Genomic DNA, 25,985 nt, shown 5'->3' on the forward strand with positions numbered 1-25,985 from the left:
AGACATACTAAGAAATGTTCTGCTTCAAACAGAACTTCAGTGAAACAGTGAGAGAAATCACACCAAGTATTGATTCATACAAAAATTCAGCCTGGATAATTAACACTGTGAAAGGTGTTGAAATATAATATATTTCAGAAAAGAGTGTGACAATATTTGCCTTTTGTTTTTCCAGCCTTACCTCTGTGTTCTCTGGGCGTCATGAAAGACGCTTGGGATCGCCTGCGCCAGTGTATCAGCCCGACCACCACCATGTCCCAGTATGGCAACAACACATTGCCAATTCTTAACCAGGTGTTCCACTTTGTATGTGGAAGCCTGATCCACCTATCATCCTCCACGTCTACACTGCCGGGTGGACAGGCGTGTAGTCATGCAGATCCAAAGGCCATTACCTTTGCTATACTGCAGCAGCAACAGAGGGCTGAGGTAATTAGATTTTTCTTTTTTATATTAAAAGCAAAACAGAAAGAAAAAAGAATACTCCAGAGGAATTCAGCCTCCGTCTCACCTCCAGCTATTTGTTTTACTCATTGATTTCATTATGTTTGTACGTTAATTAAATGAGATGTAATCAACCCCAATGCACCCAAGCGTGCAAATGATTTAAAACCTGCATCAAAGTTTGAAAAACGCAGCTCTGGAAAGGATTTGTTCTTTGATTTCATGTCAAAATCCCCTGTACTTACTGACTCTTCACTCTGTCATGGTGTCAGATGCGTCTGGAGGCCTTGTGTCAGATGTCATCCTTCCTGTCCAAGATGGAGGAGAAGAGCAGCGGCTTCACAGTCGCCCCTCAGTTTCCTGCGTTGCTGCAGTCGGTGCAGCTCCAGTTCCTCTCTGGATGCTTTGGTTTGGGAACACAAATAATTGGCTCTAACTCTGGAGCTAATTATGAGACACAGCATTACATGGTACATCTAGTAATCATGCTATCACATTGTTTGTGCAGATGTATATGATTAGTAACAATGAAAAGAAATAGAGAATGAATATTTAATCGTGGCCAACCAGATGTAGAGAGGGGAGATACTGATATTATATTAATTACCTTCCAATTCCTCTCTTTTCAATCCAGTCTGGTACACATGCAGCTTGTATGGATACACAGAGAGAGCTACAGTCTGCAGCCCACACTTTCTACCAGCAGGTGGTGCGTGTCCTCAGACAGAGGGTTCTGTTGGAAAGAGAACGTACAGGTTCGGTCACTATGTACTTTTGCACTCATTTAACATTGGACAACTCCCCCCCGGCTATCTGCTGTGGCGGTTTTGTATTTGCCCATAATTGAGATATGGTTTAATCTTCCTCAGGCTCCTGCCAGCACCTTCTCCTTGCCACAATGTTTGCACTGAATTTCTGCTACCAACCAGTGGACCTGGTGCTGGTCATCAAATGTGGTATCCTGGAAATCCTTTCCATGCTGACAAACAACAGCTGCGCTCTGATGAACCAGAGCTTGTTTGCAGCCACTTCATCTGGGTCTATGCTCCTGAGCGGGGCTGTCAGACTAGCTTGTACGCGCCTGCTGCAGATACTGACCGTAGCTGCAAGGTGAGAATGTGGGGACTGTAAGCAGCTGTGCAGAAGAAGTGTGCATGACCTGTTCTACTATTTAACTGACTGTAAAGTCTTCAGCGTTGGCAGTTTTAGAAGAAAGTGTCCTCTGTTAACAGCTCCTGTGAGGATTCGTTACCTATCGATGTGTCCCATGCATTAATGGACGTGATGTGCGTGCAGCTCCAAAATGTCCTGCAGACTTTCCACCAGCAGCAGACAGCAGAGAGAGGCACAGCCGAGAGGACAGATCTGGACTCCAACAACAAGAGCGCAAATCTAGTTGGTGTGGCAAATTAAGCTGTGTTGAACATCCATAATTGTTTTAACTGTCAGTTTATTCTTTCAAAGGACAAATCTGTGTGTGAAATAGCCTTTGTGTTTCTGAGCGCTGTCTTTCTGCGGTCTTTGTTTTTTTCAGGAACGGAAAGCAGCAAAGTGGTGGAATCTCAGCTTGCAGATTTCTTGGTGTTTCTGAGGCGAGTGCTGTCACTAAGAGTGATGAAAAGACTTTCCACTTTTGTCAAATGGATTGATCCACTCATGGCCATTATTTCACACAAGTGCCTTTCAGGTAAGACACTTAGAGACAATAATCATTTTTCAACAGCATTGATATTTTTTTTACAGTTCAGAACAGTTCACATTGATTTCCTGTTCCACTTTCACCATCCTCTTTTCAGGATCTCCTTGCTTCCAGAACCTTCGCACGAAACTCTTGGCCTTTCATGTTTTAGAGAGACTGTTACCTGCTTGTTCTGAGCCAGCGCAAACTCAACAGGTACGATACAACATGCAGTGATTGAAAAAAAACAAAAAACCCAATGAGTTCATGGCAAGAAATCAAGGGAAATTTAAAGGGATAGTTCAACATTTTGGAAAATTGGCCCATTGCCATAATCCCTATACTGTAGTCTTAGGAGTAGGTTTGTTACCTTTAATTGTCGGTGCAAGCTATTTTTAGAACGGAGGAGCAGAGCCGCAAGCTGCTCAGAGCTACGCTACGGAGGCTAATGGGATTTCTTGGTTTCCTTCATCAAACTCATCAAATACACAATCCATACGCTCTCGTAGACAAGTTGTGACCTGCACATTCACCACGCTATGAGATAATAATGGAACGTTACGAGTTGTTTTCGAGGTAAATTAATGCAAAACCGCTGATGTGTGTTCCCGTCGGTGGCAGTTTTTCGGCAAGCAGTCGCTGCATTTACCTCTAAAACAACTCTGTCTTGTAACATTCCATTATTATCTCATAGCTTGGTGAATGTGCAGGTCACAACTTGTCCACGTGAGCGTTTTGGAGTTGTTGGATTGTGTATTTGAAGAGTTTGATGAGGGATGAGGAGCTCTGAGCAGCTCGCGGCTCAGCTTGGCCATCAGCTTGGCCTAAAAACAGCTTACACCGACAAATAAAGGTAACGAACCTACTCATAAAACTATACGGATTATAGCAATGGGCCAATTTGCCAAAAATGTTGAACTATCCCTTTAAGTAACTCATGGAGACATTCATGCAACTGTCACAAACATAATTGATATCTCTGATTGTGTGTTGGACATACTGTACATTGACATATTTTTCTCCCTGTTGTTTCCTTGTAGATTGTTCAACAACTTTTTCAGCTCTTGTCTATTTATATGTGGGAGGAACCACTAGCTGAGAGGAGTCACGAGGAGCCAGCTGAGAAAGACACAGGGGTAATAAAGTACTATCACACAATAATACTGTGTACTTTTAAGGCTGATGTCATATTGCTCTGCCACCAGTGTACTTTCTTCTTTCTAGCCATGCATTCTCTAAATTACTCATGTTCAGTTCTCTGGACCACATCACAGTCTGTTCACAGCGTTATCTAAATGTCCACTCATAAAAAGCCTATTACCTTAATAGCGATATCATAAAGGAAGGTGTTTTGTGTTTATTACTGCCTGAAAATAGTGAATGAAGTGAAGCGGTAATCTGACAGAAAATGGCTGTGTTCAGGAAGGAGGGAAATGCACTGCTGGCAGCAATGACACAGAAAACAGCAGGGCTTCTTGGTAGAGCAGATGGACCTGTACTCTGTGGTGGAGAAACGGGCGAGGACAGGAAAATAAAAACAACTTTAATAACTGTCAAATTACAAAGAATATTACATGGATTACATGACTATGAAATATAACTATTGAGTTAACAGATAATTAGAATTTGAAAATATGATTTGCTTATCACTGATCATTTATTTACAATTGAACTCTTCCATCCAGTTGGTTAGATAGAATTGTTTCTAACAGATTTAACCTTTTTTTGTGGTTTTAATTTAATTATATGTATTATTGGGTTGAATAAATCTTTTTTTTATGTCAAGTGTTACATATCATATTGTTTATACAGTATCTTTAAATTTAGTTTCTGCTATTGCACATTGCAACAAATCTATTTATTCAGCTGTTGGACATGCTGGTACTGTATACAGTGTTAATGTGTTATTCACCATGTGTTTTGCAGAATTCTGGCAACTACGATGAATGTATTCCCATTGGAGATTTTTCCTTTGACCCGCACAAGATAATCTGCTGTTCTTTGGAGAGTGGGAACATCCTCTCCCATGGTTCAGGAGGGAAAGGTTACGGCCTGGCAACCACTTCCATTACCTCTGGCTGTTTCATATGGAAGGTAAGGATTTGCCTCTGCTTTTGTGTTGCTTGTGTTATGTGTATTATCTAGATGTTTTCTGTGTTATGTGTATTATCTAGATGTTATCACTAAAATTTCTAATAACTTGACATTGACCTACCCAAACTTCACTTCTCAGTTCTACATTACCAAAGAAAACCGAGGCAATGAGGGCACGTGCATTGGCGTCTCACGTTGGCCAGTCAGAGATCACAACCACCACACCACCACTGACATGTGGCTGTATCGTGCTTATAGTGGCAACCTGTACCACGGAGGGGAGTTAGTCCGCACGCTTCCCTCTTTTACCCAGGGCGACACCATCACCTGTATCCTGGACATGGAGGCTCACACCATATCATTTGCCAAGAATGACAAGGTCTGACCAGATATTCAAACTTAACATTCAGGTTTTTTGCTTTGCAGTACTTGACTGTTGTGATTTTCTGAATGTGTGTTTGTGTGTTTCTTCTAGGAGCCAAAGTTGGCATTTGAAGGTGTGGTCGCCTCAGAGCTGTACCCTTGTGTGTTGTTCTACAGCAGCAATCCTGGAGAGAAGGTAATTGATAGTTAATAACTCTTATTGATAACGATTTTCTTGGCCACAATGGGAATACAGATACATGTGAATTGCAAGAACAGCTGGTTGCACGAACTCCTCCCAATCACCTGAATTGCACCCTTTCATTTACTAATTTGTGAACTGAACAGAAACTGGTTAGCTTGGCTATCCAAGGGTTTCACACAGTTTAGTTTGGAGTTTCAGTAATTTTTTTTTAGTTAAACAAAACCATACCTCTGTTTTTGTCACAGGTGGCACTGCGAGACCTCCAGATGAGAGGCATGCCCAGTAATCTGCTCCCTGGCGAACCTCTCTGCAGCCCTCGGATGACGGTGCTGCTGGAGTCGACAGTGCACCTCCTCCGCAGGCTCCATCAGTGTGACCAGTGGGCCTCGCACATCAACCAGCACATCCACACGCAGCTGGAGCTCATTGGTCCTTTGCTGAAAGAGGACGACTTAGGAAACTTCAATCAAGGTTAGCCACAAGTTTTGAAAACCTAATCAGTGCAGGAAATGTTATATCTTTTAAATTTATTTTCAATGGAGATTGAACAACAGTAGTGAATGAAGGCTTCGTAGTTTTGCCTGAATGTTTTTTTGAATGTTTTCTGAACCCATGTGATTGTGTTTGTGGTTGATTCCATGGTCACAGATGGGCAGACCTGTTAAACTTAAATAATATTCAAGATTTTGAGATTATTTTTCAGTTATATATGTGAAGAAAAAAAAGAATTGGCAATAGAGACTTTAAACAATTGCCTGTCAGTCACAGTCCACCTATTGTGCACCCAGGAGTGAACAGCTGGTGTGAAGAGCAGATGGAAGAATCCAGCTGGAGACTGTATTTGATTTGCTACATCTGTGGCTTGAGCATCTGCCCCTGACTGTTAAACAGTCCCCTGTATTTGAATTCCATTATTAAAGGAAACTAATGAGCTGAAATGTACTTTTATGTGACATGTCTGAATCAGTATTACTCTTTGTTTCCTTCAGGCTCCATTCCCACACACTCCGAGAAAGAACAGGATGAAAGACCAAAAGACCAGGCTGGTGACGACGCAGGGGAATTGCCAGCACATCGTCGGTCCCTGTCGGAGGCCAAACTGGCAGCTCTCTGCAACCAAGTGTGGCCGGTGCTGGCCCTGATCGGAGGAGTGGACAGTGGTCTGCGGGCTGGAGGTCTCTGCCGGCACAAGCCCAGCGGACGCAGGGCTATTCTGCTTGGCGTCCTGAAAGAAGGGAGCTCCCTGACTAAACTTCAGTGGGAGGAGCCAGACCTCTCTGTCAGGTATTACAAATATATATTCATATGATCACTTACTTATGTATAAATGTCTCCGTATATGTTTCTTAAATTACAACACTCATTAACTTCCATTAAACAGTTACTATATTTTCCTTGTCTTGGTCCGTTCAGCATCTTTACTACTCTGTATATTCTTTTCTGTTAGTGTTTATTTTTCCTTCTCTGTAAGTTACTTTATTTTTACTTTATTTTCATCATTTACCCCTCTGATCTTACTTTCTTCTTGCTTCCTCTTCTTCATTCTTAAATCCATTAACCCCTGTTGAATCCGTCCTGGTGTCAATCCATGCTCTATCTGTGGGTTCTTCTCATCCTTCCAAATAACTAAGCTCCATGAATTCTTGGTCACCCAGCGACACGCCGATCATCTCACTGGAGCCCTGTGACTTATCCTGCTGCGATGTCACCCGACTCGGAGGCCTCAAACCGAAGGTGTTGTTAGATCTGATTTATTTGATGGGGCTGCTGGAGGAGCAGGGGTGGCTGGGGACTTATCCAAACCCCAAAAGGAAACACTCAGAGGAAAACATGAAGGAGGGTGAGACACAGAGCTGTTTGGATGAAGACGCGTCTGATGAAGTCAGATGGCTGACGGAAGAAGAGAGGAAGAAGTTCAAGGATCAGAAGGTCGAGACGGACCCCTTCATATCACCGTCCTCAACCAAAGATGCCACGAAGATCACGGACCATCATGAGGTGACCTGTCTACCCCTACCTCACCAAACACCCCAAACCTCCAAAGCAGATGCCTTTGCACTTGAACTGAGAGCAGTTAGAGTCTCATATCTTCTCGTTGGAGCTTTGAAATCCCTCACTGTCATTTTCAGCTGTGAGAAGCTATCAGATTTGCTCCTAGTGTCTAAACATGACCCTCCCAACTCTCCAGTGAGTCCCCTCTCCAGCCTAAACTCCGACCAGGCTAAGACCAGCAGCAAACAATGGGATGAGAGTGCTGAGCTGAGATCAGTGCTGCAGTATGTGGTGCAGAGCATGGTGAAGTGGGCGGTCAGGCCCTGTCCCATCAAGCAGACCGTGTCTCTTACCGACCTGGAGAGGGCTCAGGTCATGATCTACAAAGGAGCCCTTCACAAGCTGCAGGAGGACAAAGAACGCAAAGGTATCTACATTTAAGAATTAGATTGTTGCTGTTTTGCAGAAATGACGACTTATGTCAGACTTTAGACACAAAAAACATGACTTTTACATTATAATGTTAAATCTTTAGACTTGAAATTAATGAGATATTGACAAGAATATCTTGCAGAGCCACATCCCATGAATATTTAGTATTACTATGACTATGACTTGTTTGATATTGGGCCTTGAGGCAGGAGTCATCAGCCATTAAAATAGCATTATTATTATTATTATTATTATTATTATTATTATTATTTATTTATTTTTTTTTAAAAACTAATCATTGCAGCTCTGGCTTTTCAATAATCCATACAGTAGCTGCAGCTGAATGACTTAACTCTAAACTTTACAACTGGCTCATGAGGACTTGAACTCAAGCACTCAAGAGTTTCACTGACAGACTTAAAACAGCTGTTATGTATTCAGGGTTAAACAAATATACAGTATATCATAGAAAATATCTTATGGATTTTCTTTAGTCCTCATTGCTACATTTCCCTTGCAGAATCAGGCCACCACTTGTCCTCTCAGCCCATATCCAAGTCCTCCAGCTCTGTGTCCTTGTACAGTGCAGGGTCAGAAGGCACTGCCATCTTCGGCCAGTCAAATAGAGCCTCTGCCTCGTCCTCTAATACTGACTTGGCATCATCTCTGCCAACACACCTGCAGGCGGATGGCCTCGATAATTTCAACCCTTTCCTCCCAATAAGCCTCCTCCAGTGAGTATAAAATGGGTTTACTATATCAGAAAATATTCATACGATTTATCTCTTGGTTGAGTAAGTCGTGCTAAAAGCTGAGTACAGCACATTCTCAGAAACTGGAGTTATGGTGGATTCTCCTGTTACTGATTGCTACAGACCTGTATCTTTTGGCAGCAGCAGCTTTTCTGAAGTCCAGGGGATGGGTGAGTTAGGATCTATATGAAAAAAAAGAGTGAGGATTCTGCTTGCACTGTCTTTAGTCTAGGCTGCAGCTCTGCCTGCTTGTCTTTCTCTTAACCCAGCCAGCTGATCAGAGTGTCGGTGTTATTCCTGCTTTTAAGAAGCGAACAAACAAACAGCTTCAGGATTACCTAATAAAACAGAAAATAAAATCTTAATCCTCTGGGCAGGAGAATTTGACAAGAGTAGTACCAATCTCTTCGCCAAAAGTCTCTCACAGCACAAAGCACATATTGTGCCACCTTCTCTGAGTTACCAGGGTTGAGCAACATGTTGACGTAATTTGCTGTGACTTCTTAGGCATCTTAATTCCGGTTAAATAAAGCTCAACTCATGCTTTTTTGGTAGGTGAGATTTCAAAAGTTTGTTTGGGACTGACGACTGGTAGTGTAGCACCACTTGCTCTGTGTTGTTACTGTATACACTATCTTCACTCTTTCTAGGCACATGGTGCTAACTCGGTTCCCTACGCTTACCGGCCTGGTTAGTGCTCCCTCCGTTCTGCACCCTTGCTTCAGCCTGGCCAGCTCTGCTTCTTGTGATGCCTTCACAGAGCAGCAGACTAGCTTCATGGAACCAGGTCCCTGCAGCACGCAGGCCAGAAGCAGCCTGGGTAAGAACAAATGCAGAGACGTTTTATGGGGGGAAAATCTGTCAATGCACAGAGAGGAAAAAGTTGTGTAATTTAAATGTATCTCCTAATTTAAAATTACTGATAAACAACACAATGTTTTATAGAGAATAGCTTTGCTCGTTCCTGCAGAATTGCAGGTCAGTGCCGTTTTTAAACTTTTTTCCCCATTTTGGCTTCACATTCAAACGCTATCAGTGTAATTTCAAAATTACTGTAGTTAAGCTCAGCCAGACTCCTGTTGCCATAGCAGGAGAGCAGTCATTGTAAACTCTCTGTCTCTTGCATGATTTTACATGTTCAGCTATTCGTCACTTATCTTATCTGCTGCTCAAAACAGCATGTGTTTTGCTCTGTGATTTGACAGATATGATATTAAAACTATCAACTGCATGCATGACACAGTTTGTGCACTTACATGCTTGAATGGCACCATTTGTTTCATTGTCAGTTATGTTGGTGTTATTTTTGAACATTGCTGGTTAATGCATCAAACTTGAAGGTATTGCTCTGACATTCATATCTTAGACATTAGGATTAATGGGCCAGTTGATTAATAGATGTTATTCAGTCAGGACATGAAAACTAAATTGAAAAGTTACATAGAATAGAGAGACATTTTCTCTGTAGACTAATAAAACACTATACAATGAATAAGTAAAACTAAATGTGAAGGTAATTACTCTGCTGAATTCCACAGCAGTCTACATGCATGACAAATTCAAGATGTCGCTGTGGGCTTGTTTTTGTTTTCTGTTTTTTGTGTACTTTTCCTTTTCTCCTCAACCACCAGAACGGACACAAATGTTTGTCACCAGTCGATTGCTAGAAATGGGATTCACTATGAGACATATCTACTGGGCCATGGAGGCAGCAGGTACTGCTTTGTGGAGTGTGTCTGATACCCCAGAGTTTTTTTTTCTTTTTTTTGCTTCATGTGCTTTTCTATTTTAAACATCTGTCCTTCACTGTGTGCTGTAGCCTTCCTGTAGTAAGAGAAAAGTGTGCGTTATGTGTGGAGGAAGATGCATTTTATTAGTTGTTTACTATTTTTAATGTAAAAATAACAGGCATCAAATTACTATTACTGTATATTTGATGCATATTATTGTTGTTATTATCATTATTGTCATCAGGGTGCACAAGTGTTTTCCTGATTTTCTATCTCATCTCTCAGCCTTTAAATATTTCTATTGAGATTCTTGCATCACTGCAGTGTCATTTTGATTTACATGCAAATCTCCTTTTCACTAAAATGTAGCTCACAGAGGCTTCTTTGGTGACAGTGTCACCTCACGGTAAAACTGAATCAGAATATCTGGCACAGATCATGTGTGTATTATGAGCATGTAAACAAGCGTGTATTTTCACATTTACACATAGCACCAACTTACATTTCCACCCTTTCACTTAAATTCCCCTCATTATCCTGATCTCAGGCATTTTCTCACGTACTATAACACATACATCACACCACCCCTCGTCCTACACTGCACCATCAAAGCAGATGTAGCGGTCTGACCTTAAACGTTGCACAGAAGCGCGATCATCTGGTGGTGATGTCCGACATGAAGTAGCAATGCAGCACTCCATGATCCGTCCTTTCTTTTTGAACTCTGACAGTTCAACTTCCCTGTGGTCCCTCCCAGATGTAGCAGGTGACTTGGACTCTCAGACCATCGAGGTGTTGGCCAGCTGGATGCTAGAGCACCCCATGACGGAGGAGCAGCAGGCAGTGGAGTCAGCCAGACCGGAGGGCGCTCCTGAGACGCCCTCCCCAGATGGGCCGGAGACGGTGCAGTGTCCTGAGCGGCCCACCAGCCAACCCACTGAAAGGTCAGAGATTTCAGAGGCACACTGACGTTATTGCTGAGCAGAACTAGTTTGCTGATGCACTGCATGTCATCTCGTTCACAGCCTGCTACCAGGGCTGGACTGGATAGAGAGGGAGAACTTCTTGGATGTCCACCTGACCAGGAACAGACCTCCCCCAGCACGACGGAGACGCTCAGGCCCAACTCAGAGGACGTCGTTCCGCAGGGCAGGTCAGAGTGACAGCTTTGAATAAGACGATGAAGATGAAAATGAAAATGAAGCAGTGTTTATGTGTTAGTTTCACAAAATCTTCTATGGTTGATTTAAAAAAAAAAAAGGAAACACCCACTTACTGTACAACTGTAACACAATCTTTTCAGACTTGCCATCACCCAACCCACTCCCACAGCTGTACACAGCGGTCGGTGAATGGCCAGAGCAGGTGGAGTTTCATCCTTTCTCTGCTGACGAGGAGTCAGAGTTGGGCTACATGGACGATCCGTACCATGAGGAAAGTTATGAGGACCTGCTCACCCCCTCGTTCTTCAGTTTGGAGAGAGACACACTCCAGATAGTGGAGGTGACACTCAGATTATCATCACTAAGGCTGCAAGACATTGATGAAACACAAATGTAGTTTAGAACGTTTCAATAAATATACTGTATGTTATGAGTTAAAATGCAAAATTATAAACACAGACGTCACAGATTAAGTAACATGCTGCAAAAAATAATAATGTTTAAAGAAGAATCTGAATATGCACATGAATTCAATTGTAGAGTTGTTTATAGTCCTGGTGTGTTGTTTCATTTCAAACCATGTACGAGAAATATTATCATCCATCTTATTCTCCCTGCTTTAGGCCGGAGAAGAACACAGCCAGATGGTGAAGTGTGAGCTGTGCAACACTCTGACCCTGCAGTTTAACAATCACATAAAGCGCCGTCACCCAGGTTGCGGGCAGAGTGCTGCGCGTAAGGGCTACGACAGCACCGGGGCCTACGTGGATGTCTGGTTCAAAGGAGAGTGCGGCTCCAACTTTCCCTTCTACCTCCTCTGCACCTCCTGCAGGGAAAAGTATCTGGCCGCAAACCTGAGCGACGCAAATTCTAAATATGAAAGGTAAAGCAAATGTATGCAAATTTATGTCTGCACGAAACGATGAAGAGATTCATGCAGCACAATTTTTCAAAGCAACCTGTCTCTTGATGTCATATATTTATAAGAACTTCATGAGATTTTGATATTGTTAAGTATAACTAGTTACAGTATGCAGCCTGCTATTTATCACTATTCTGTCCTCTTTTTGCTTTTAGGATTAAAGGTCTAACATCTGATTTGATTGGCCAGCTGGACAGCACATCAGATGGTAGGAGAAGGAACTTTCACTCTTACGTGAGATGAGTCGTTTGGTTGTCATGAAATGCAGTTTTGTTTTTAAAACATGAAGGATACTTGTGTTTGCTTAGATGACTGGGAAATGAGCCACCAGGACGAGTGTGACACAGACAAGCTGACAGGCCTGGAGGACTTTGGGCTCTTGCTGAGACCACTGGGGCTGACTGAAAAGAAGCTGGTACCAGACCCCATCGCTTTCACTGAACCAGATCCACTGGGAGCCCGGGTTTACAGCTCTGCAGACCCAACAAGAGCCGCAGCTCCCAAAGGTACTGGCTGTTAATTATAGTAGCTAGATGTGACCGACTTTTGGACTGAGTTCAAAAAGTGTCTGTGTCAAATATCTCAGAATATAACATTTAGGAAAGTAGTAGTAGTAGCAGTAGTTAAAGATGACAGTGATGCATTTGCACATACTGTATAATATTAACAGATGCAGAACTGCAAATAAATAAAACATAAAAATGCTGGCATCCACACACCTCTGAATATTAAATAGCTGGTCGTGTACAAAGAGAACAGTAGGCCACATTTACTCAGTGGTTAACTGTCTTCTTGTTCCTGTGGATGTTTCTTTCACTTTATCTCTGGTGAAAGATTTAGCCCACATAACACACACCCACATTCCCTCTGTGCTTGTTGGCAGCATCCACACTCCATCCACAGGCAAACTTGCTGCAGCATAGTGACTCATTACTCATTTATCATAGCTGCACATCTAAGGCCCACATCCTCCCAGTTGTCCCAGTGGTCCAGTATGGTTGTTCTTTTTTGGGGGGGGGCATGGGGATGCTCACATCAGAAGGATAAGCACGCCATGTACTGTGCTTTGATGTGAGTTTAACATGATCATGGGCTTGTCCTATAATTAACAGTGCCGTTTGATGTGATTTCTGTCGTTACCAGGAAATGCCCTGGTTGAGCAGAAGACCTCTCTGAGCCTTGGACAGCAGGCAGTGTCGCTGAGGGACTCTCATGACAGACTGAAAGCTTTACGAAGAGTCACCAGCACAGCACAGATTCTGCTAGCCTACAGCATGGTGATGAGAGCTCTGTCTCAGACGGCCTCTAGGTACAGTTCTTTTCTTTTTTCTTTTTTTTAATGTTTGATTTTTTATTTTTTCAGGAACAAAGTTACACTTACCAACTGACAAGACAAAATCAAATCTAGAAAAAAGACAATATCCACAAGGTGGAAAAGTTAAAATGAAATGAATACTAGAAAGTGGGGGAAAAAATCATAATAATAAATGAATAAATAAAATACATTATGCAATAATCGGAGATACAGAGAGAGACAAAGGGTAGCATCACTGTTCATAGATCATGTCAAGTCAAGCTCCAATACAGGGAAATTAGTCAACCTGATGTGCTGGTTTTCCATATAAATTTTAAATGGCTGCCATATTTTGTAAAAAGTCTTGCTTCAAAAGGATTTCTGTAAGTTTCTTAGCATAATTTGTGGTACAGTACATCTAACCAAAACATGCCGTTGTTGGTACATTGTCCTCACCCATTCACTGCGGTTTCATCTTTATTTTATCTTCCTCCCCAGCGCGTCAGTGTGCAGCCAGTCCAACGGATTGGAGTCCTTGGGTCTGGCAGACATCCGCATCTTGGTGCGTTTAATGACTCTTGCAGCAGGGGGCAGGGCACACACCTGTGTGGACAGACAGGCAGGTGGGAAGGGGCTGGCGACAGAACGCAACAACTCCACCTGCCTCAGCTTCCTTACCTCAGCCATCGGCAACGTGGTGTCGCACAGCTCTACTGCTTACAGACAGCTAGTGGAGATATGCACTCAGGTCAGTTTTCTTTGATCAGTCAACCATTTATTAATACTATACATGCTAATTATTGCAAATAGTTGACATCTAAATTTCACATCACATTATACCACTATATCATAGTTTCCCATATGCCTTTGATAACAGCTAATAAACACATTTTAATACATCAGTCAATTACATTTCCTCTCTTGTACCATTTCCATATTTGGTTGAATTAATTACAGTGGGATCAGTTCGACTCTGAACTTCTGGACTGGAATTAAGGGCCGATTGGCTGGTTGAACATCTGGTTCGATATAATTGGCTCTTTCAAGTGTTTATTGAAAACTGATGAAAGCAAATTTAGGCTTGTAAAAGATCAATGAGCTTCAAGAATGATTAAAATACACAATAAAAAGAGTAATAATCAAAGTAATAATTACAATAGAGCATAGAAAATTATAAAGAATGAAATTAGGATCCATTGAAATAAGGAATTATCCATGTATTACAGGATTATTTCATTGTGGACATGTATAAATGCTGGCAAATGGAGGTAATTTTTCCAAATGTGAATGTCGTGTGAACACTGCTGCTTGTAGGATCTAATGGCGGCAGCTACAGGGGTGAACATCGGGGCCATCAGTGACCCACAACAGAGAGGTTGTCTGAGCTCCAGTCTCACAGCTGCAGCTCAGGGCGCTCAGCAGCAGAGGGACTTCAGTGACCAGACGCCCCCAACCTTCCTGGTCACGCAAAGTCTGGTGACCCTGCTGACTGAAAAGAGTGTTCACTGTTCCAGCCCAGAGAGGGCCGAACACGAGGCTAATGGTGAGAGACGAGTCGCGTCATCATGTGCAATTATTCATCACAGTGTCTGAAATCCTGTGAGCTTGTTATTCATAGTAACTCTCCTCTGCTCGTGTCTGTTTAACACAGATGCGGGGAACCATGGGATGTCTTCTTCGTCCTTGCCCCCCTCCCCTTTACCCCACTTGAATGCCAGAGTGGGCCCTCTGGAGCTGGCTAATGCGTTGGCAGCATGTGTCCTGTCTGCCAGGTTGACCAGTAAACACCGCCAGTGGGCAGCACAGCAGCTGGTGCAGGCCCTGGCCGCCACGGGAAGGGACATCCCTAATCGTCCCCAGACGTACAGCGACCTGGCTAGTGATTTGCGGAAATGTCCTCTCAAGAGGCTGGAAGGACACTATAACAAGGTAAGGGATTTATAGGATCAGCAGTGTGTCAAGTCAGCGCATTTTCTGCATTATAACTGTTTCCATAGAACAAGCAGTATTCTCCTGGTATATGTTCAGAAACTAAAACCAGCGACTTCTGTTATCTTTATAAGGGTTGGAAAGATGAGTAATTCATAAATATATGAATAATAACATCTTTAAACATTGTTTTAAAAGCATGCATCATAGTTGTTAAAATCTTTTTCTAAGACTGAATGTCCCTGAAAATGTCCAATCGTGTAACCACAAAGTGTACTTCTAAAAAAATATACTTTCTTCTGAAAAAGTTAAGTTGAAATAGATTTTTTCCTGTGTTTCTATATTTAAATTTTAATGCATTTTGGCAACAGTGAGCAGGACATATCCTAAAAACACAGCTTTTTTTTCAAAATTAAATGACAAATTATGAAAATTTTGTTAAGAAACATGGTGTTGCATTGCAAAAGTGAATTACATTTATTCCACACTTGAGTCCAGATTTATTTTCCTGTATAAAGTCAGATTTTTATGAAAAAATACCAGTTACACCACTTGACACTGGGTTGCCTCACATCATTGACCCATAAACAAAGTGTATGGTCAAGTCTAATAAATGTATTTAATCAAAAATGTATTTAGCTATAATTCATAAAGTATTAAGACCTTTAATCAGTATTAATGTTCTGTTTCAGGTGGCCAGCTGTTGCTGGAGCAGTGAGCAGAATTTGCTGGCTACATGTTCTCAGGACAAGGTGGTGCAACTGTGGAGCATCAGCCACAACTCAGTGGAGCTACAGACGACCTTCTCCTGTATCACCAGGTGATGTCTTTTTGATTCAGCGTTGATTATTTCATTATTGTTGTGATGTTAAACTTTCAAAAGATATATGCTCATCCATCTCAAAAATGTCCTTCCCTTGACTCTCTTCAGTAAGGTGGACAGGTCAAACAATGAGAGGCCAGGTCGATGTCACCACATGTCTCCTGTTTACTGGAGTCCGGGGGGAAACTTCCTGGCTGCCCCTGAAAACAAACACATCAACATCATGAACATCAGGGGTGAGTCCTTTTGTCTTTTTCACTAGTCTTAGTTTTTATTATGTTATAAGACACATACATGTACGCTTCTTTGATATGGTCTTTATAGCTATATGCCTGAATCTTAAAAAGGTTTAAAGTCATCACTTAGGAAATGTTCCCTCGAGCAATTGTCAAACTCTGCACCTACAAACTTCTGTCACTTTACAGGATCTCACTGTCACGTGGAGGCTCAGGTGTCCCGGGTCACGGCCCTCTGCTGGGCCCACACCTTCAGCCTGTGGGTTCTGGACCAGCCGACGTCCTGTAAGAACAGAGCGGCCGAGAGCCTGTTGGTGGGCCGGCTGGATGGCTCCCTCTGCTGGCTGCAGGTCACAATGCAGGAAATGGAGTTGAACATGAAAAGCACTGAACTTACCCACTGCCACAGGAAAGAAGGTGAGGTTAATTACAAACCTAACAGAATTACATGTTTTCAAGAAAATTAAGTCACACGTTTAATGTGAATTTAAAGAGAGACATCACATTAGTAGAGGATTCATTGTTTATTTTATTTCTTCTATTTATTCTTTGCCAATAATTCCTGTTTCCTGCTTTAGATGTGTTTGAATGGGTACATCTCAGCTCATACCATTTTTGAGATAGAGTTCATGTTGTGGACTTAAAGAACTAGTTTTTTCAAGAACTGCGCCTATTTTCCTTCTTGCCAAGAGTTAGATAAGTGGAAGGGTAAACAGATAAAACAGCATCAGCATTCCAGTATTAACACCAACCTAATGAATTCCTGGCTCCACCTTCAAAAACACAGCAGTGGCATCAATCACATAACTCCTGGCAGGAAAGCAAAACATGCATTTCTCAACAATATCAGCTCATTGGTTTTAAACGGCTGTTCCTCTTTCATGATTCCTCCCAGCTCCCCAGTGTGTCGCCTGGCACAGTGAGGACAAGCCGTTTGCAGTGGGCTACCCCACAGGAAAGATCCTGCTGGCCACTACTGAGACCTATGAGAACGAGCAGCCTGTGGTGTTGTCTGTCTTCCAGGTTTGTCTGCAAAGTTTCCTCCACACGCACTTGAACTGCAGCAAAGAGACAAAGAGCTGCGTGCGCTCCACTCTGTTGCCAACACACTGTGACACAGATTTATCTCTTACTGACCACTCCACTCTCCTTCCTCTCACCCTCCAGGACGGTGTGAGTGCTCTAAAATGGGACCCCACGGGGCACTTGCTGCTGTGCTTGGGCAGGTCAGAGGTAACAAAGATATTAGGACGCTCTGGGGGCACCTGGGTGACCCTGCACTCCCTCCTTCACTCCAGCACTGTTAACATCGCTGAATGGTGCCCACTCGCTGGCAGAGCTCCTGATCCCAGGCTCATGATGGCTGTGTGAGTTTAAATGACTCTAACATCCTGTTCCATAGTCTTTCTCTGAGTATTTTCACACCTTCTTGACAACATTTACCTTTTCTGAAAGAAAAATAGAGAAAGATTTAGTGGAAAATGTCTGATAATAGTGGCATTATTGTATTATTTATTTATTTATTTCATATATTTATATTTCACATCCAGTAATTTGCATTTTATCTCCATGTTTCCACAGGGGTTGTCAGAATGGCTCTGTGTATGTCTGGACACTGCCACAGGGGGGCACCGTTGTGTCTTTGCCCAACATACTGAACAACTCCCCGAGCCAAGAGAAAAACAACGATGTCAAGGTCAGTGTTGTGAGGATTTCATGCACCAGTTACTCACAGTTTGGTTTTTAGCTGTTTTAAGCTCATGGAATCACCTGCTCTCTATCCTTTTTTACAGCAGGACAGCGCAAAGTGTGTGTTTGTGCTTCATGGCCACATTACAGCAGTGAAGTCCCTTTCATTTTGCTCCAGTGGAATGACTCTGGTGTCTGGAGGGATAGGGGGGCTGCTCAACATCTGGTCCTTACAGGTCAGAAAACAATCTTTAAACTGCTGCTGCCACTTCTAATCTGAAGTCCAAACAAACAAACACTGTTGCCTGAAATTATAACTATTGTTTAATATAGAATTTGAAACCCCTGCCTCTCTGTGCCTTTTGCAGGATGGTTCAGTCTTACAGACTGCTACAGGCTTGGGTTCAGTCGTCAGCACCACCTGGATACCAAATCTGGGTGTGGCCGCCTGCTTCGGGAGGTCGAAGGTAATTTGAATTTCTACTGAACCTACTGAATCTACAAATAAATGAGCTTTACAGGTGCTGGCAGACTTGTTTCTTACATCTGGATAGATCCAGACTTATGTTTCCTTCTTCCAGTCTTGCTAATCTAAGTTAACCAGATATGAGTTATGAGAACAAAACCTTTGTCTTAATTCTTCACAAAACTGTTTTTGAAGTATTTCTTCAAACGACTCTCTAAGTTAGGCTTTTACCTATTCATTATTTCCAGAGCTGAAACTATGTAAATTAGTATCCAGTTGTCTTCAGATTGCTTGAATTACTTTACAGCTGTGTTCTGTCATTGTGTCTTTACCAGGATGTTTTGTTGATCTGCTGCAACCCCGACTGGATCAGTCAAAATCACGTGCTCTCTTCCTGTCGCATGGTTCTCAGAAGTCAGAACATCCTGGGTCTAAATCGAGCTCCCTGTTTGGCCGTCTTCTTGGAGAGGCTGCCCTTACTGCTGCAGGAGCAGTACAACCATGAGCGGGTCATTAATGAAACTGTGCTTTAAAGTTGTTTGGTTACATTTATTTAGTCAATGTTTTGTGTCTCTAGTGTTTTTGTATCATATCAGTCATTTATGTTTTTGTCCTTGTGAGCTCCAGCTCCTTACTCGTCTCTGTCTTCTGTTAATGCAGACCCACGTTGCAGCGGGTGACCAGCTGGTCCATAGTGCCTTCCTCCAGAGCCTGGCCTCCTTGACTGTTGGTCTGTCCTTAGATAAACATCTGTGCCGTTTCCCTCGCCCTCCTCACCACATCAGTCCTGATGCCCACTCCTGTCCGTCAGAGTGGAGCTGGCTCGCCACGTACGCCACCACCGTCCGCAGCGCCGAGGCTATAGCCAGCGGTACTGCTTTCCCAGAATCCTTCATTGTCTCAGAGTTTCAGGAGATGGAAGACACAGAAATCATTAAGGCACTGGTGAGTGGTGACAAATCTCCTCCTCCTGTTGTTTGTTTAGGGAATAGCTGGATATGTTTCATAAATCTGGATGTTGGCATCTACTGAGACACCTCTCTGTCTTTCAGGACAATAGCAAATGGAGCTTCAGGATGGATGAGCAGCTGATGTCCTGGGCAACCACCCGACCAGAGGTAACAGCTTGGCTGTCTTTAAATAGAGCACACGGCAAATGCCAAACTAAAACAGATTTGTTCTCCAGTTTACTTTCTTACTCTCTTTCTTGTCAGTAAAATCTTTTCTCTGTGTTGTCATAAGTTGTCATTTCCATTTCACCTGCTGTGTTGTTTAGGACTGGCAACAGGGAGGGAAGAGTGAGGTGTACCTGTGGGGGAACGGACGTTATGGACAGTTGGCAGGAATGGGAACCAACCTCATGATGCCTACGATTGCACCGTCTCTATCACAGACTCAACAGGTAGCAGCCTTTTCTCTCAGGATGCAGACTTTGTCCCTTATTACTATGTTGTTTTTTAACCTTTCTCCTCTTGTGGATGTTTTTCATGTCATCCAGGTGGTGTGTGGTCAGAACTGTACCTTCCTGCTCCAGTCCAATGGGACTGTATTGGCTGTCGGAGAAGGACAGTACGGCCGACTGGGCCAGGGGAATTCTGATGATCTCTATGTCCCTACTATTATCTTCGCTTTTCAAGGTGAAGCACAGGGTCAAAGAACCTAAGTCTGACCTGGTCTGCTTTTATTTAGAGTTTATAGCTTCTGTTTAGGCCGAATTGTTAATTAATATCCTCGTAATTCTCGTCTTTATGAGCTGAGATTTACTAACTTTCTGCTTTGTGAACAGGGTATGTTGTGACTCAGCTGGTGACGTCTTGTGGTTCTGACGGACACTCCATGGCTCTGACTGAGACCGGGGAGGTGTTCAGCTGGGGAGACGGAGATTTTGGAAAACTGGGGCACGGCAACAGCGAAAGGCAGAGGAGACCTAAACAGATCGAGGCCTTACAAGGAGAAGAGGTCGTTCAGGTAGAAATAATGTCTGGAAGTGTCAAGAAAGATATGAGTAAAAATAATGATAAAATAACTCACTCTAGTGTTGCTGCCACATGTTGAGAAAACCAGTATAAGTTTCATATGGCTTTCTCTCTTCTGCCAGCTTGCCTGTGGTTTCCGGCACTCTGCCGTGGTAACAGCAGATGGGAAACTGTTCACCTTCGGTAGTGGTGAATCTGGCCGTCTGGGTCAAAGGTCAACATCCAACAAGATGCTGCCTGAACGGGTGGCAGCGTTAGAGGGATATCATGTGGGGCAGGTGAGGAATAAACCACCTCTGTTTTAATCATTGAACTCCAGTGGTGATATATGTTGTTATAAGCAAACAAAGCTAAGTCAGCTGTCTGTCTCCTTTCTCAGGTGTCATGTGGTCTCAACCACACTCTGGTGGTGTCCCTTGATGGGATGGTTGTGTGGGCCTTTGGAGATGGGGATTATGGTAAATTAGGAACTGGTTCCTCAACGGCAAAATACTACCCCCAGGTACGTTATTAATGCTGTCAAAGACTCACATTTAGGAATCCACTAAAGATAAAACACAGATTGCTTATCCTGCCTGGTTTCTAACAGTGAATAATACCAGAGACATACTTATTAGTGCCTCATTTACACTGTTTATGAGTTGAATTAACTGAGTTAGGGTTCTCTCATGCATTTACAGGTGCTTCTGAAGTGTACTGTAGATGAAATATTATTTTTGGTTGTTCCTGTTTTCAGAAAGTGGAGCAGCTGTGCAACAAGGGAATTAAGAAGGTCAGCTGTGGAACTCAGTTTTCTGTGGCGTTGGCCTGTGATGGACATGTGTACACATTTGGACAAGGTACATTTCCACGTAAAAACTTGATTTTGAATATGTTTGCAATTGTCGTAACACTTGGTGTTGATTTATTGTGTGGCAAAATGTAAAGTTTTTTCCTCCAAAAGTAATCCTCATCTCATTATATCAGCCTTTGAAAAAAAGAAAAATAATTAGGATACACTTAATTTGCATATACATGAAAAAGTATGTAAAATAGCTTGTAGTGTGTGTGTCTTGATGCACTTACAGTCACCCACATTTGACCCACTGGATATTTCAGATTGTTTCTGTCCTGACATGCAACATTTCTGTTTGTTACAAAAAATAAATAGTGATTTAAAAAAGTTATTAAAAAGTGTCAGTACTTGACATGAAGGGAATGTTCTCCTCGTAATTCTTACTAATCAATCCAGCTTAGTTGGTCCAATTGCAGAAAAATAAACAATTCTTTTTAGGGTTTATTTTTAGAGCTGACTCACAGATGTCATTGTGTTTCTTGGTTTCATTCTTCAGAGCGTCTAATCGGCCTGCCGGACTCCATGCTGAAGAATAAATCCTGCCCCCAGGTGGTGCCGTCCCTGGAGGGGCTATTCATAGAGGACATTGCCGTGGGCTGTGAACATGTCCTCGCCCTGTCCTCCACCGGAGACGTCTATGCCTGGGGCTGCAACAGCGAGGGACAGGTAACCAAATGTTCAAATATTAAATTATGCACTTTGAAGTTTGTTTTCACCACACATCAGACACACTCCATGGGCTGTACTGTGGTGCTTTATATTTGTGTCTCAGCTCGGTCTTGGACACACGAACCCAGTGAAGGAGCCAACGCTCATAGCGGCTCTCCAGAGTAAAAACATCAGACAGATCTCTGCTGGACGCTGCCACAGTTCAGCGTGGACCACCCCCTCTACCTCCATGAAAAACTCAGGTACACACAAACACCCACAGAGAGTCTTTCTGCACCTGTACACCAGCAAATACTCTCTGCATCTGCACATGGAACAATTTGTTCCCTTCATCTCCAGGTGGCTCTGGAAATTTCCAGCTTGGCCTTCCCCAGTCGGTCCCTCCCCAGTACAACACATTGAAAGACTGCAGCCCTGATGTCCTCAGCATGCGGCTTAGGGTGCTCTACCACTTCTCTGATCTCATGTACAAATCCTGGAGGCTGCTTAACCTGGACAACAAGAGTCCGGTAATCGTTCGTTCCATCTTATACCTGTTTCTCCATTTATTAAAATTCATTTAAAAGAACATGTAAAAAAAAAAAAAAAAAAAAAAACCTACACACTGAATTATTGCTGGTACTCTCATCCTGTGTGTCAGTCTTCTCTCTGCCTCGCTATCATTCTGTCAGCGTGATGCCTCACTCACCTCCTCCTGTTTTATGTCCTGTCCTTCCCTCTGCGCAGGTGTCCACCTCACGCTATAGTTCAGGGACGACAGCTATCATCCGGGGCGAGCTCCGCGGCCTTCTATCGCCCAAGGTCAACACTCTGCCTCTGGTGCGCTCCATTGGCAGAACAATGACCCAGGGCAAAACATATGGGCCACAGATCACTGTGAAACGGATATCCACAAGGTGAGGGGGACCACGATTTCCAGTCTGGTGGCAAGCATCTGTGTGTCTTGAGGGGTCCAGCTGCTAGAAAAAAAGATGGGGGGGGGGGCAAAACAACTTAGTGTATTTCCAACTGACCAGCAGGAGTCAGTAGAAGAATTTTAGTGCTGAATCTGCTGCCTTGTGTGTGTTTTGCTTGCATTTTTCCCCCTTTAATTTCAGCTGTGTTTATTTTATTGATTTTTTAATTGATGGTACATCATTCATCCGTTAGATCTTTCAAGTTTTTAAACAACTTCCCTCCCTCCACCCAACCCTGAACTTGGAGCAATCAGTTTAAGAAAACAATGATACTTTAATCCTTTGGAAATTGAAGAGAAAAAACAAACAAACAAAAAAAATAGCACACCTGCAAGTCATCTTATATAAATAATCAACTGAAATAAATAGAGGAGAAAAAAAAGAGAGAAACATACATATACACAGAATACGTATATATAAAAATAAGAAAAAGAGAATATTTATGTTTGTAAAATTAAAAAAGCAAACAGAAGTAAAACAGTAAAAAAAATAAAATAAAACCTGACTAAAATGTGTTTATCTAATATCTGCTAGTATGTGTCCATCACTTGATTGATGATGTGTCCTCTCCTACACTTGTACAGAGGGCGATCGAGCAAGCCCATCTTCGTGCAGATCGCAAAGCAGGTGGTGAGCTTGAATCCTCTGGAGCTTCGGCTCCCGTCACGAGCCTGGAAGGTCAAGCTCGTTGGAGAGGGAGCGGATGATGCCGGAGGAGTGTTTGATGACACCATCACTGAGATGTGCCAGGTAGCACGCAAGCAGGCAGCAGAGATGGTCTTTTTTTAATGCTGCATGAATATTCTGCTTTATGTAAATTGTCACACTGATGATGTGTTTCCACCAGGAGCTGCAGTCTGGCGTGGTGGATCTTCTGATTCATACTCCCAACAGCTTTGCAGATGTGGGCAGTAACACTGACAGGTGTGTGTGTCTTGTTTTCACAACCACAAACCATAACAACACCTTTAAAGTACTGTATGAGAGAATATTAAAGTCTTCAGAAATGATCTTTACCTCTGGCGTCGGGTGTGCACCTTCACAGGTTCCTGTTGAACCCGGCCGCGCTCTCGGAGGATCACATAGTCCAGTTTCGCTTCCTGGGCATCCTGATGGCTGTGGCCATTCGCACCAAGAAGCCTCTGGACTTACATCTGGCTCCATGGGTGTGGAAACAGCTCTGCTCGATGCCACTGGGAGGGCCCGACCTTGAGGAGGTGGACCTGCTCACCTACCGCACCCTCCAAGGCATCCTCCATCTAGAAAACAGTGGAATCACAGAGGAGAATTTCCACGTGGTGAGATAAAATGCAAATTATGTTATTGCAGATTTACAACTGTCCAAACTGAAAGATATTTAACATTTTATTCTTCACCTCTCAACCCCTTTTTGTTTTATTTTTCTATACTATTCTTCCTGTCATATCTGCTGTCTGAAGATGATCCCACTGGACTCGTTCATGGCCCACAGTGCTGATGGAAGGCTGGTACCTGTGGTTCCTGGAGGCCAAAACATATCCCTAACCTTTGGCAACAAGACTGAATATGTGGAGAGAGCTCTGGACTACAGACTGCATGAGATGGATTCACAGGTTTGACAGGAAATAATTCTTCAGGAAAAGTTTTTACACAGCTTGCAACTCAGAGAAAATAGTTCCCAAAGGGAAAATGCTGACAGCGTGGCCTCTGCATCCAGTGTGACCTTTAGCAGTTTTCTTTCAACACAGACAGCAATATTATCATCATCATTATACTGGTATGGAGGCAGGGCTAAAATAGTTAAGAGTCAGCACTAGTCAGTTGAAAATCAAGTCATTTTTTATTTAAAATTCACTTGCTCAAAGATGGACAGACTGAGATCAGCATGAAATATAGATCTTAGTCCTTAATGATGGTAAATTAAGCTCTGGGAAAATAATACCTCTGGTGTGGATTTCTCTCTGTTTGTGAAACACTGGCTTGGTTTTAAACATTCAGTCTGCTCCCCAGTTTCCATTAGCGCACACTCGACAGCCTGTTTGTTGTTCCCGTTGTTGTTGTTTCCCTTTATCTCGCCCTAAGAAGTATCAAAGCTGACGTTGCTCTGTTGTGTCCAGGTGGCAGCCATCAGAGAGGGCATGTCCACCATCATCCCCGTGCCCCTCCTCTCCCTGCTGACAGCACAGCAGCTGGAGCAGCTGGTCTGCGGCCTGCCAGAGGTCTCTGTCGAGATGCTGAAGAAGCTGGTGCGTTACCGTGACATCACCGAGAGCCACCAGCTCATTGGCTGGTTTTGGCAGAGCCTGGAGGAGTTCACCAATGAGGAGAGGGTGCTGTTCCTACGGTTCGTCTCTGGCAGGTCCAGGTTGCCCTCCAACCCGGCCGATATCACACAGAAGTTTCAAATCATCAAGGTGGACAGGGTAAGGTCATTTCTAAAAAAGTAATTTGTCTATTTACAAAGATAAATACTCATATTTACAAAAAACGCCCTCCTTGTCATCTCCTTCAGCCCATCAACGGCCTCCCTACTGCTCAGACTTGCTTCTTCCTGCTTCGCCTGCCCCCGTACACGAGCCAGGCTGTCCTCGCCGAGCGTCTGCGTTACTCCATCCACAACTGCCCCTCCATCGACATGGACAACTACATGCTGACCCACAACACCGACCCAGCAGACAGCTCTGACACCGAGGACTGAAGCAGAGACTGCGGTGGACAGGGTGATGAATGTATCTTCTCCGATGCCATGCACATTATGCACTGAACACAGATTTTTATTCGCCAAACCTGTATGGTAGTGTACTGTTTATATGTTTGTTGACTCAAAGACATGTGTAGTTTTGATTTTCCAACTGTGCAAGGTGTTGTAATTATTGCAGTGCGTACGATGAATCAAAACTACAGGGATACAGAATAAGATTTTAAAAAATATAGGTGATTAAGCCACAATAAAAGAGTTAATGTGCCTGTTTGTTTGAAAATATGTAATAATTTAATGACCTGTCACACATAGGCAGTATTATTGTAAAATAAAGAGTGTTTAAATAAGGAGTTTGGTGTGCTGTAGTTCACATTTCTGCATCCAAATGTTTTCATTTCTTAAGATCAAATGGGAATCATATATAACCTACACTGTTTGAAAGTATAGAGGCCAAAATGAGGGTAGATTCAGGTTGTGAGAATAAAAGTTTAGGAAGATTTTCTTTTAAATTAGACTCATTAATTATGTTGTAAGTCTTACATATGCCTGCAGTTTAATTTCATTTGCTAAATTCACAGTTTTTCTCAGTGTGAGCCAGATTGCACTGAGATTTTGACTCTGGGCTAAAATTGATGTGATTTGATTCTAGGATTTTAA

General features: G+C 43.0%; 1 protein-coding gene across 9 annotated transcripts in view; it reads left to right on the forward strand.

Moving 5' to 3' along the window:
• The window catches only part of LOC146977189 (putative E3 ubiquitin-protein ligase HERC1), a 41,294-nt gene extending 15,616 nt beyond the window's left edge, over positions 1-25,678 (forward strand). For 4 of the 9 annotated variants that reach the window (XM_085793198.1, XM_085793201.1, XM_085793197.1 and 1 more), the window contains exons 27-80: positions 176-429; positions 717-914; positions 1,079-1,199; positions 1,314-1,554; positions 1,677-1,843; positions 1,979-2,131; positions 2,241-2,338; positions 3,163-3,258; positions 4,049-4,216; positions 4,356-4,595; positions 4,692-4,775; positions 5,030-5,255; positions 5,774-6,068; positions 6,416-7,203; positions 7,729-7,942; positions 8,611-8,780; positions 9,592-9,675; positions 10,448-10,634; positions 10,716-10,843; positions 10,994-11,193; positions 11,477-11,736; positions 11,931-11,983; positions 12,084-12,281; positions 12,919-13,084; positions 13,568-13,817; positions 14,384-14,612; positions 14,721-14,998; positions 15,691-15,818; positions 15,930-16,057; positions 16,247-16,474; positions 16,953-17,080; positions 17,225-17,424; positions 17,639-17,753; positions 17,851-17,982; positions 18,115-18,213; positions 18,548-18,721; positions 18,873-19,157; positions 19,265-19,330; positions 19,489-19,614; positions 19,711-19,849; positions 19,999-20,180; positions 20,311-20,466; positions 20,568-20,690; positions 20,925-21,027; positions 21,520-21,689; positions 21,796-21,934; positions 22,032-22,201; positions 22,419-22,588; positions 23,233-23,398; positions 23,496-23,572; positions 23,694-23,946; positions 24,088-24,240; positions 24,745-25,050; positions 25,140-25,678. In XM_085793198.1, coding sequence (XP_085649324.1) covers positions 176-429; positions 717-914; positions 1,079-1,199; positions 1,314-1,554; positions 1,677-1,843; positions 1,979-2,131; positions 2,241-2,338; positions 3,163-3,258; positions 4,049-4,216; positions 4,356-4,595; positions 4,692-4,775; positions 5,030-5,255; positions 5,774-6,068; positions 6,416-7,203; positions 7,729-7,942; positions 8,611-8,780; positions 9,592-9,675; positions 10,448-10,634; positions 10,716-10,843; positions 10,994-11,193; positions 11,477-11,736; positions 11,931-11,983; positions 12,084-12,281; positions 12,919-13,084; positions 13,568-13,817; positions 14,384-14,612; positions 14,721-14,998; positions 15,691-15,818; positions 15,930-16,057; positions 16,247-16,474; positions 16,953-17,080; positions 17,225-17,424; positions 17,639-17,753; positions 17,851-17,982; positions 18,115-18,213; positions 18,548-18,721; positions 18,873-19,157; positions 19,265-19,330; positions 19,489-19,614; positions 19,711-19,849; positions 19,999-20,180; positions 20,311-20,466; positions 20,568-20,690; positions 20,925-21,027; positions 21,520-21,689; positions 21,796-21,934; positions 22,032-22,201; positions 22,419-22,588; positions 23,233-23,398; positions 23,496-23,572; positions 23,694-23,946; positions 24,088-24,240; positions 24,745-25,050; positions 25,140-25,325 — 9,848 coding nt within the window. In that variant the 3' untranslated portion in view covers positions 25,326-25,678. Of the gene's footprint in view, positions 1-175; positions 430-716; positions 915-1,078; positions 1,200-1,313; positions 1,555-1,676; positions 1,844-1,978; positions 2,132-2,240; positions 2,339-3,162; positions 3,259-4,048; positions 4,217-4,355; positions 4,596-4,691; positions 4,776-5,029; positions 5,256-5,773; positions 6,069-6,415; positions 7,204-7,728; positions 7,943-8,083; positions 8,131-8,610; positions 8,781-9,591; positions 9,676-10,447; positions 10,635-10,715; positions 10,844-10,993; positions 11,194-11,476; positions 11,737-11,930; positions 11,984-12,083; positions 12,282-12,918; positions 13,085-13,567; positions 13,818-14,383; positions 14,613-14,720; positions 14,999-15,690; positions 15,819-15,929; positions 16,058-16,246; positions 16,475-16,952; positions 17,081-17,224; positions 17,425-17,638; positions 17,754-17,850; positions 17,983-18,114; positions 18,214-18,547; positions 18,722-18,872; positions 19,158-19,264; positions 19,331-19,488; positions 19,615-19,710; positions 19,850-19,998; positions 20,181-20,310; positions 20,467-20,567; positions 20,691-20,924; positions 21,028-21,519; positions 21,690-21,795; positions 21,935-22,031; positions 22,202-22,418; positions 22,589-23,232; positions 23,399-23,495; positions 23,573-23,693; positions 23,947-24,087; positions 24,241-24,744; positions 25,051-25,139 lie in introns of all 9 variants that reach the window. The other 5 variants (XM_085793203.1, XM_085793204.1, XM_085793205.1 and 2 more) reach the window with 5 other exon arrangements.
• Positions 25,679-25,985: the final 307 nt, after the last annotated feature.

This window comes from Trachurus japonicus, chromosome 12 (genome assembly GCF_045865225.1).
Source record: "Trachurus japonicus isolate A0001 chromosome 12, Traja_1.0".
In the NCBI taxonomy this organism is placed as follows: Eukaryota; Metazoa; Chordata; class Actinopteri; order Carangiformes; family Carangidae; genus Trachurus; species Trachurus japonicus.